Source organism: Halyomorpha halys, unplaced genomic scaffold (assembly GCF_000696795.3).
Source record: "Halyomorpha halys isolate HHAL.00 unplaced genomic scaffold, Hhal_1.1 Scaffold1817.1, whole genome shotgun sequence".
NCBI classification, from domain to species: domain Eukaryota; kingdom Metazoa; phylum Arthropoda; class Insecta; order Hemiptera; family Pentatomidae; genus Halyomorpha; species Halyomorpha halys.
In genome coordinates this window covers 32,210-44,415 of record NW_027111365.1, presented here as the reverse complement: position 1 = coordinate 44,415, position 12,206 = coordinate 32,210, and the positions used below count along the sequence as shown (strand labels likewise).

At 30.4% G+C, this 12,206-nt stretch overlaps 1 protein-coding gene across 2 annotated transcripts in view; it reads right to left on the bottom strand.

Moving 5' to 3' along the window:
* Positions 1-12,206, bottom strand: part of LOC106690683 (3',5'-cyclic-AMP phosphodiesterase-like) — a 50,310-nt gene that overhangs the window by 32,114 nt on the left and 5,990 nt on the right. The window contains exon 1 of one of the 2 annotated variants that reach the window (XM_014436192.2): positions 1,176-1,543. The exons of the other annotated variant lie outside the window; for it this stretch is intronic. Coding sequence (XP_014291678.2) covers positions 1,176-1,366 — 191 coding nt within the window. The 5' untranslated portion in view covers positions 1,367-1,543. Of the gene's footprint in view, positions 1-1,175; positions 1,544-12,206 lie in introns of those variants that run through there. 2 annotated transcript variants of the gene reach the window in all.

Sequence of the window (12,206 nt, the reverse complement as noted above, 5' to 3'; positions counted from 1 at the left end):
GTACTCCTTGAGCCTCCTCATTTTTCATCCAATTATTTTTCTGAGAATCGTTCTTAGTAAAGCCAATAACTTTTATTTACTATTTAATATTTTATATCTTTTAAAAAAAAAATAAATTCGTGGTTTTAAATTTATTTTTTAAGTGAAAGTTCTTAGCTCTCTAATTGTTGAAAGATCACAGCTGATGGTATGATTGAGATGAAACAACACCTGTTAAATTTTTGTCATAGGTCAATATAAACAAAATACAATCAAAGGTCATACAAGTTTGGAATTATAAAAACTTTTTTTTTTTTTGCTTCGGAGTAAAGACTCTAACCTAACTTTCTACTTCACTTCACCAAGAGAAAATAAATATATATATTAAACTAGAACAGCGGGGCTCAATTGTAAGACCCAGAGCTGCGTGCTACAAACTCCAAGGATCAGAGTTCGAATTCGGCTACGGCAGATAATTATTTAAGCTATTAAAATAGCCATGAGCCAACCCCGTGGGTTCGGAAAACCTATGGTGTCCATCCAGCCTGATAAAGTGGTTAGGCTTAATTGAGGAAAAATTTGACCAAATCATTTCCTTGCACAACCGGTGGTCTGGTACCAGTACTTCCTTAGAAAGTACTGCACCCCTGATCCTTCTTGGTTTGTAACGGTACAAATGTATTTATTTTTTTATGTTATTAAACTAGTCGAAATTTTAATACATGTTTGGAATCTACAGTAATCAAAGAATATATTAATAGCAAGAACATAATTTTATCTGCAATACATAATACTTAAATTCTGCGTTGATTTTTGGAAATGTAAAATGCAGGGGAGTAAATTAACCCTCTCTGACAGTAATCGAAAATGTGTTTGTGTACATCAAAAATCAGGTAGCCAACAAGAAATTAGGTTCTAGATAAATATAGCTTATTACATAAGATTAATCATAAGTAGAAAATGTCCACTTCGAGTTTCAAAAATAATTCTTGTAACTTAAAAATTGTAACATCGAACAATGACCTGTCAACACATTTCGGATATTTCTACAAAATATTTACAGCAGGCATTTTCATGCTATAGGGCATTAAAATAGATCCTAGAAGAATGTGATGAATGAAAAATAAGTAAACAAGAGATACAGAAGAACTATAGCTTTAAGAAAGTTAAGAGCTGAAGCAGTAAGGTTATGTTACCTCTTTGCCCGCCTGGGATTGGGCGGTAGGCGTATCCTGTATGGACGTGCATGGGTTTTCGAGGAGGATCGTCTCCTAGGAACTGTTTCCATTGGCGGCCGGGGCCGAAGCTCCGGCGCTGGTTGGCTCGGTTTAGGAGGTGGTGGGCGGGGCCGAAGGAGGGCCCACAGCCCAATCAGAATCGAGAACATCAAACATTCAGTTTCCTTCGCTTCTTCTCCTTTCTTTTCCCTTTCTCTACTTTCCTATCGGTATAAAATGACTCTTATTGGATATAATTTTAATATAGCAGTCCATAATTCTACTCTACAGCATGTTTATGGTGTCTTAAGTAATGTTTGACGCTTTAAAAATTTGTAGGTTATGCTCACTTACTCTGTGAGTGTTTAATAAACTAAAATAACAATGTTAACCCTTTAATACCTTTCTAATCCTTAGTAAATATTTTTTATCTCCTTTTAGTCTCTGAGTATGTTGAATCTAAATTATAAAAATGTATGAATTTTACATTAAATTTCTTTTTATGCCATTTGGCATAGGTGTCATCTGTTGATTACAATGGGCACTGATACATGATACTGAAGTGTGGATCATACCCATAATTTACAATACGTTCCCTACAAAGACATGTGTTCAGTGACAATGCATTGCCAATTGAAATAAAATGTGAATTTAGTATTTTATTTACCTTTTTTTTAGTGACTATAGCAAATCATGTTAGTTGCTGAATGAAACCTCAAAACGCCTTTAACAAAATAATTATAGTGAGTAAGATTTTGGCAACAAATCAATTCTCACTTATTTCACGATTAAACAACAGTCCAAATAAAACTTTTTAGATGCACTGAAGTAGCAAAAGACATTTTTTAAAAATACATTTCCAAAGTTGTGTCACCTATGGGTGTATAGCCGCTGAAGAATTAGACTAAACCATAGTGAATTGGATGGTTGGGATGATTGACACTGATTATACTTGACACAGGTAGGACAGGAGTAATCTCTTGTCATTAAAAAAAAAATCACCATTAAATTAAAATTATATATTACACCTCAAACAATAATTTTTAAAAAAATGTATGCAAAAATCAAGAATATATGTTTAACTATATCAGTAGATTAGTATGACACGAACCAAGAATTTTCTAAAGGAGAGAACAGGGCACAACTTGTGCCATCAAATTTTCTGAATAATGACACATTTTTGTTTCAGTATTATGAATTTTTGGAGGCACCCGTATTTTCTTGGGGTTTCAATTTAGTGAGACTTTCAGTCTACTGAACAAGAAAAAAATATTAACGGACTGTTATATGTTCTACATAAAAAAACAAATTGGATCAATTTATTGTTTTATACGTGAGGGGGCAATAAAATTTCTTAAATGGGTTGGGAGATGGACACATGACACAAAAAAGTTGTATAGATTGTATAATAAATTGATAATGTTTGTGTAAATACGAAGTACCTGATTTTGTTTCCAAAACTAAAATCGCTATTTTGTTTGAATGGTGGACCGATTTAAAAAAAAAAAAGTTTATTTTTATTTTGTATTTGTCGTATTCCATACAGATATGCCACTATTAAACCATAACAGCGAATTCTAATCTAAGGTTATATAGGTAATGATAATGTGACATCTTCATTTGATCTGTTCTTTATGTTACAAAAATTTGTTGTATAAGAGATTTTTATAGAATATGTAAACGTGCAATACAATTTCGCTAAAATAATTGTACACATATAATCAATAATAATTAGTGAAAAATGATGAATTATGTGATTTGTGGTAATGCTTTCAATTTTATTGTTGTTATAATAAATAAATCATAATCTGTCAGAATAAATTAGGACTGCTATAATAAATACTTCTACCGATAAATACTATATCAATAAAATATAAAATTAATACACATTCTCCAGTAGGCACTCAACCAATTTTCAAAAAACGTAAGCAGTTGATAGTTTTGAAAATTGAAATATATATCAACATACTCTTCTGAAATTTCTTGTACGATAAACTTTACGAAGTCGCAATGAAATTTAGGTTACCTATTTCGTCTGCGTGGTAAATGCGGTTCTTGATCTTCAAGTATTTGTATTTCTTCTTCAATTAAAGCCAGTATATGTTTATTTTTATTAATTTTTTTTTATCGATAAATATGAAGTGAAGTCGATTTTCTTACACAAATTGTAAATATACAGTTATTTGTAGATCTAACTCTCAATAATAAGCTTCATTTTAAATAGAATCTTTATCTTGGAAAGATTAAGAAGAGTTTACAGTTTTAATTATAATCTTCCTCAATTTAGTAAACAAAGGTTGCAAGTATATCCATCATATTCACTATTAGTATTTTTAAAAATCTAATTGTGTATTTGATTCGTTATAAGTATTATTTTTTTCTCTTTGACTTGAAAGTCCTCATATCTTTATATTGGGTTTTTTAAGTGATATAATTGCATTACATGCTAGGAAATGTTAGTGGGGTGTAATAAAAAGTTAATTCTGTTAATCTCTTTTATAGAAGAGGAAGGGCAACCGTTCATTACCCTCCAGACGACCTGTCATATTATTGAGCGAAGACCAAACATTTTTTTAGTTGTTATTATTGGGGTCGAGTATTTATTATTATTTGTTTAAAATGCAAGCTTTATTATGAAGTGCGGGAAACGACTTACATAAAGACATATTTTGTAAATATTTTGAATTATTTGTACAAGAAGTCATGTTCTTTAACAAATAAATAAATAATTATTGGGTATTATTGGATATATAGATATTATTATTATAATTATAATAGTATTATTGGGGAGCCATTGTGGTCTAGTAGGGTGAGGTTTTTGATCGTTTTCAAATAAAGGCTGTATTTCACAGCATAATTTATTATACGTTTTAGGATTCTTTGGCATCTATATGTCTATCTTTGTACTGGAGACAACTTACAGTGACCGGCTCATGGTGTGTTTATCTTAATCAGGAATCACGATTTGGTTTTCTACGTATAAAAGCAAATAAAAAATAATATATCTTTAGGTTTAATAAAGGGGAGATCTACTTCAGAAATGGATCAGGTCCAGGTCGGACTGCTGACCCTTAGTTACCATAATCCGTAGATCTAGACCGATTAGTTACTATCCTTGAACTTCAATGTTCGAGCATTCGCCGATAGTAATGGAAATATCAATTTATCTTAGTTTTATAAAAAAAAAAAATGTGTAGTTAAATCAATAAGGTCATATTTAAAATTTTAACCCTTTAGTTCAACCAGGAGAGGTAGTAAAGGTGCACGAATCCTTAAAAACCACGAAATAAAGCATTTTATAGGTCGAAATATTCACTGGAAATCACCACAACTTTGATGGCAATTTTTTGTAAAAAAAATATTTTTGTACCGAATTTATTAGTTTAAAAGGTGCTCAATAAAAAAAACTTATATCTGACACTGCCTATGCTAAAATAAACGAATATTGGACACTAAATAGTTTGGTTTAAATTTAGGAGAATGATTCTGAAATAAGCAGAAATTAATCATCATTGTTAATTATCGTCAGTTCCAGGCCTCAATATTCAAGATTTCATAACTCGTGATTTGATTTCCAACCAGTAGGATTGAAGGCTGACAGAATTAAATTACTATTCATAATGATAGATTAGATTTATTTGACGTCAATGGGTATATTGTAATTTGCAATGAGATAAGTTAACGATTTACGATATCAATGACAGCCCTATTTAATTATTTTATAAGAATTTAATTATCAACAGACCTAAATAAATAAATAATAATAATGGTGATGAAGACCAAAAGAAGCCGAAGGTTCGATGCCGATGGCACCAATTGCTCTCTATATACACCCTTTCAATAATGCCCTTCCAAACCCAATTCTACTAAATCAGTTTTAACGCAATCCTCCGATCTACATTTCGGTCTTCCCCTCGGACGTTTACCCGTCGGTTCAGTGTTTATTAACATTTTAGGGATCCACTTGTTGCTGAGCCATACAACCTTTCATGCACATCTTATACGCTGCAATGCTATATCTTCAATTATATTTACCGGTTGTAGTTTTCCTAAATAAATATATCCTTGAAATTTATCGAAGAAGATAAATCGGTCATTGGAAATATCAGAGTTTGTTATCATATTCCATCCTTCAATAATGACATGATGTGCTAGTTATGGGTTGTACGGATCCCCGAACCAGTTCGATAACGACTAAAAGGCGAACCTCTGAGTCGAATAAAACGATGCAAGTTATCAAGAATAAAGTTAATGGAGGGTCCCTAATTGGTTCATTAGGATTAGGGCAACTTCAGATAATTATATTAAAAGATAAAGTAGGATAGGTTGGACTTGAACGGGGTTAGACCGAAGTAAGGAAGTTCACTGGAGTTGAGATAGTTTAAAATGGCAATACTGACTCACCGTTGTTTTTTTGTGCAGCCATCGTTTAGTAGTGTAAAAATTATAATAACATCGTATTTTTTAGTTTGCATAATACATAATTATCGAACTTGACCTATTATTTATAGGAAATGAAACAATAAATCTTCTATTTAGAAGTAATTGCGCTGCCGTTTCCCAACCGCTTGATTTGTTACCTTAAAGTTTGCTGGAGTACTTTAAAGCCTAAACTTCTAATAGGATGCGCAGCTTACAATAAAGTCATTATACCAATTAATATTAAGTATCAAGACATGATTCTCTTGGAGGACGTATTAATGATGTTTTAACTTTTATTTTAAACACTGTTATTGGCACACATATACATACTAAGATCAAATGTTTGTCAACTAGAACTTCCACACGATTATTTAGGCCTGGCCTGACTTTTATTCCTCTATAATAAACTGTGAAGAAATCTTTATAATATCAAAAAGGAATATATTAAATTATAGTTTAGTTTTATATTTGCTTAAGCTACTAAACTGTTATTACAACTCAGTTTCTTAACCTCAGTTTAATAGTAAACTTGTATTTTTTTCGTGGAAAGTTTAATTTTAAAAAGAAATGAGGTTTTGATAACTTTGAAAAAAAGAAAAAACTATTACGACGATTTTTAAAAATGTACAAAAAATATAGTATTATGTTAAATAAATCAATAAAAATCAAATCGAAATCTATCGAACTGGAATCAGAATATTGTTGACCTAGGCTAGACTGTTCACAAGTAAAATCTTTAAGTTAAAATTTTGATAATTTACGTTATCACTACTCTAACTAATTGAATAGTGGAGTTTGAACCATAACAACTCCAATATTCGGTTGGTGCGAGTAATTTCCAGACGCCTGATGGGACTGAAGAATTCGGCAATTTAGTTAGGATCCTGGGCAAAGCGAGATTTCTCTTTCTTAAAAGGTAATCAACCTTCTAATATACTTAACTTAATTATATACTGATATTACTTGTGTGTTCGAATAATATAACAATAATAGTAATAATAATGTAAGCTGCTACAACTTATGAAGAGCCCGAGCCTTACTACTTAGAAAGAAAGTACTTGGTTTAGAGTTACGGTTACACAAGGAGGTGATTTTTTCAAGATCATAGTTAACCGCCAGATTTTTTCTCTATTAGGGGTACCCACTTTGTAAGGCTAGATGGATCCCACAGGGTTGACTTACGGCTACAGTAACAGAATAAATAATTACTTCCACAACCAGATTCGAACCTGGTTCCTTAGAATAAATAGCACAGCGCCGCACTGTACAGCATAATGTAAATATAAATATTTTAATTTTTTGTTTTTAAACAATAAATATTAGGGAACTCAATTACTTCCAATCCAAATACTTCTCTAATGAGGTTAGAACAATAAATAATAAAATTTGTACTGCTACAACCCATGAAGGGTCAGGGACTCAGTACTTTGTAAGAAAGTACTGTTACTAGACCAACGGTTGAGCAAGGAGGTGATTTGGTCAGAATCACGCTTGACCGCCAGATTTTTGTTTGAATTGAGGGTAACCAATTTATGAGGCTGGGTGGACCCTAGGAGGGTCTATAACCCACAGGATTAACTCGCGGTTACAGTGTCACAGAAAAACAATTTTAACCGGATTCGGACTCGGGGCCCTGGAATTAGTAGAATCGTGACTTACCACGGTGCCACCGCGCTCCCCTTTCATGATACAAGGAATAATAAATAATTCCTAAATTCCTGAACGTAATAATAAAACAAACCTGTTCCACAACAACCCTGAAGGGTCAGATGTTACATTACTTTGATTGGAAGTACTGTTTTTTTGAACTGTTGTGCAAGGAGGTGATTTGTTTATGATCACGCTCAATCATAGGATTTTTTTTCTCCAATTAGGGTACCTAATTTATAGAGGCCGGGTGTGACAAGCTACTGGTTTGTTTAATTTGTATCAGTAGGTATGTAAATTAGTGTTAAATAAATATTTTGAGTATTATTATTAGAAGATATTGAAGATACTTCTGAGACGCTATCCATTGTGTAGGTGCTTACTGAAAGCACGATTAGTTATTTAAACGACAATGAATTGTGACGGCAACCACCGCCAAGGTAGTTTGCGTTGGAATTCGTGAACTCCCATTGTGTTTCCTAACATGGAATCGTGAGTATATGAGTCGTTATTCGATACCTCGTTTGGAAATCTCATGCCTCCATACTAAAAATATTTACTATATAAATTCCAGATCTTATTTCGTTAAATATTTCTTTCTTGAAACATTTCATCAATTTAATAACTCCTTAAACACCGAGTCAATTAGAATTGGGAAAAACAGTAATTATTACAGTAATTCGGATTAATTTTTTTTTTAATAAAATTTTTCTCGTATCAGACAATGAATAAAAATAATAATATATTATTTAAAAACACAAATCATTGCTAATATTTTGATTTGCTGTACAGCTTAAGCAGTTTATGTTTTTTTAAAATTATTAATATATTATGAACTTGCATTAATAATTTATTGGGTAATTAGTGTGGTTTTTGTAAATGCGTCAGGTTTTGTCACAGAACTGAAACATTACATGACATCAAGACTGTGGAATTTAGTTGTAACAATTATGTAATTTTAAGATAGAAACGTCATGCATATTAATCTGCATAATCTACAAAACAAACTATGTGTGACTCAAATTGCACGGAAGGAATGGAGGGTTTTCTGCACATTAAAGATTCGATAACGTTTAAGTTAACTAACTCCTTATTAGAATTTTGACGCTTTCGTTAAATTCATGAAATAGTTTTTAGATTGTAGATAATTGATTGAGGGAGTCTTTGATTTAACTCGTTTTCTGTTTTTCATATATATTATTAAATTTTATAGTTTGTATTCATATCGTGAATTCAATAATTTTTGTTTCAATTTTGAATGAAATTAGTTTATTGATAGATTAATAGATAAATGGGAGTCGTTAGCTCTGTAGTAACTCCAAGGACCAGGGTTTTAATCTCGCTATGACAGGTAATGTCATAATTATCTGTTTATGACAGATAATTATGTACTGTAGCTGTGAGTCAGCCCTGCATGTTAAGGAGTATTCCGAGGTCTAACCAGCTTAATAAAGTGGATTGCCTTTATTGGGTACAAATCTGGTGGTCGAGTGTGGTTCTGATCAGATTATCTCCTTGCACAACCGTTGATCTAGTAACAGTACTTCCTTCATGGGTTGTAGAGGTAAAAATTTAATTTTTTAAAATAGATTAATCACAATTTATTAAAAAGACACATTGTGTGAGGATATTAGAAAATAATTTTAGAACATCGAGTACGATACTAATATTAAACTAAAGCAGTGGTCTCCAATCCGTAAACAATATTGTGCGGTCTCCCACTCTCGACTTATGAGTAAAGGGGTCCCCCAAGGAAATAATTTGTATCCTTAAAAGTGCATTCTGAGTCACCTTTATTTATATTCATTTCAAAACCATTCAGATGAGACTTAGAGATGAGGAAAGATAATTAATAAATTAGTTCTAACTATAAATCATTTAAAAATATATGTTGCAGAGGCATCCCGCAACATATCCCATGGTATGGTTGACCACCGATTAGATACCAGTAAACTACAGGAAGAACTTTGTGAAAAACGAATTGAGTTACATTTTATAATTTTTTTTTTTAGTTCAATAAAATAGGATAAACCTAGATATATCTTTTCCACAGTAGTGGAACTACTACTGAAATATTACTAAACTCTATTTAGATTAAGAAAGAATGAAGAATTGTGAAGAAAGCTTTTACTGAACCATAAGGACCTATAAATTTGAAAAAATGGATTTTTTTTTTGATTTTTTATTTATTTTTTTTTATTATGTAGGACCTATAAATTTGAAAAAATTGATTTTTTTTTTGATTTTTTATTCTTGTACTCTTCAATTCGTTTTCATAAAAATCGAAAATTTCACGTTGTCTTAAAACATTACTTTATTATTATTAACATTACTTTATTGTTATTAAACATTACTTTATTATGTTAGAAATTGAAAATATCAGAATATTTTGCCATAGATTAATCATTAAATAAAAAAAGAGATACATCAAATACATATCCAAAAATTAAAAGTTATTTTATTATTAATTAATTTAATATATAAAACCATCCTAAAGAGATTCGGATCATATTAGGGTGCTAAAAGCCAAAAGCGTGGCACATCTTCGCCTGTTATTTTTTTCATCAGTTTACATGTGTTAAGTTGTTTGTTCCTGCTCATTATACAGGCAGTGCCGTATTATATCGCTGTCTCATTAATATTAATGGCCGTGGCTCTCTGACTGTTTCCCATTATAGCTGGTGTACCATTGTGGGCTCGCTCAGGCGCCTAGTCGACCACCGGCAGGCCGCTGACGTAAAAGCGTCTTCTCGACAACATGAAATTCAAATTTTACTTAAATAAACATAGCTCCCTAAAACGTTAGTGAAATTGGCAATTATCAAATATAAATAAAGAAAGAAACTATAAATAACCGCTTAACTTTATTTTACTAGATTTGTATACTAATATATGTATTTTTTGTTTTTAATTTATGTGTTTCTTTATATAAACTGATTTATTGCGATGACTATTATATGTACTTGATTTGACTTCACATTGCTAACTGATGCTAAATTAGTTTAATGAGGTCTGAGAGAGTGAAATAGGTAGAATAGAATTTCAAATAATGAAAGAAAAGATAAATAAAATGAATGAAATGGAATAAACCAAAATATTATTGTAGTTAGTGTTGTATTTAGTATTTGTAGTATTAGGACTTGTAGACTAGTATTGATTTTGAGGGAAAAAGGGAAACAACTTATTTTGTAGTATTTTATTTGGTAGAATATCTTATTAACACCTTGATACACAGTATTATTGTCAAGGTGGTATGATGTAGAATTCAGATGTGTGGAACAAATTAGTGGAATATGATGGGTGTTGGAACACAGTCTTTTAATAACCTGCTAAATTTTTTTTAGAGGCATTAAATAGTTACTTTATTGGCCATCAACTCTTTTGAACTCATCAAGATACTAAGCTATGATCTGGGTAAGAATTTTTAATAATAAACTTCTTAAAAAAAACGTGTAAAAAAAAGTGTACGTTTGGAAAACCAAAAATGGAGAAAAAATATTTTTAAGAGAAAAAATCTTATTTAATATCATAAGTGGAGTAAAAAATATGCTTGAATAAATGGTATGACAAGAATTCATGTCGTAAATTTTTCTGTCAAACGTAATGACAAAGGACTAAAATGTTGATTAATGTTCATATCTAATATATTACTTACTTTCAACAATTGACAACACCGTTAGTCATTGAGCAGCCATGATTTTATAATCGAAATAAATCATCAAACTAGAAATTTACAACAAGAATCTGTAAAACTCCATAATAGTGGAATATAAAATTGCTAAAAGTACTTATTTCATTCCGTTTTATGCACGAATTTCGTAATAATCCAATGTTTTCTTTTAATATTTTGTTATTATCGATATTATTAAATACTGATTTTGATGTAGATGTTTATTTTAGTACGCACTAAGATTCATTTCCACATCTTTTTCTATTTTTTTCTTTTGATACATATACATAGAATTGCTATATAATTATACTATAATATATCAGAATTGATACTTAAATAATTATAAATTAGTAATCAATTAAAATAAAAGGAAATCAATACTTTTAAACGGTTAAAACCAGAATGAGTTAAGATAATTAAGTAGTTAAGATACATTTTCTTACCCACCCCATTATTAAAAACTTTCTTAAGTTGAAGTTTCAACTTGAAAAGTCACTAAGTTTGTTCCACACAAAATTAAGGAAATTCCATTAAAAGATTTTTTTTTTGTTCTCTGTTGTCTAAACTTAATTTTTCCTCGCTAATTTATTTTGTTAAATAATTTTGCAATATTTTATTCATCTGATGACATATTCCATTAATTAGACAATTTTAATTAGGCCTCTTTTTTTTTTTTTTTTAAATAAAAATCACTTCCATGGGCGGCAAATACCTGAATTCGAAATGCTGATGCTAATTTAACATAGCTCCTCGGTTCAAGAGATATCAATAAAATAAAAGATTGTAACGTCATGATATCGACGTTTTGTTACCGGAAATCAACGTTTAATTGGAACGTGACAACACAGTATCACCAGACATGAAAGTTTTAAAAAAACAGTAAACTACATTTTTAATTAATATTACTATCAATAAATTGTTTAATTTACATTCTTCACACTGAGACGCAATATACAACGTTTTACAAACTGGAACTTTTCTTTGGTACGTACACACCTTTTTTAACTTTAATTTAATTTCGAATTCAAGGTTTCTGAATTATGTATAAAATTTATATGGAATAATTTATTTAATGTAGAATATCAAAATCCTTCTTCTAAAGTTAATTTTAATTACTTGTGTTTGTAATCCTTCTTGAGAAACATTTTGTTCGGGATAGAATTCGTTTTCGTTAGGATTTTATGTAGAATTAAAAAAAAAATTAAAATTTTCAATTTTATGTTGAAATTATAAAAAAAAAGTTGTACTAATGAGTGATTGTTGCAGGTACC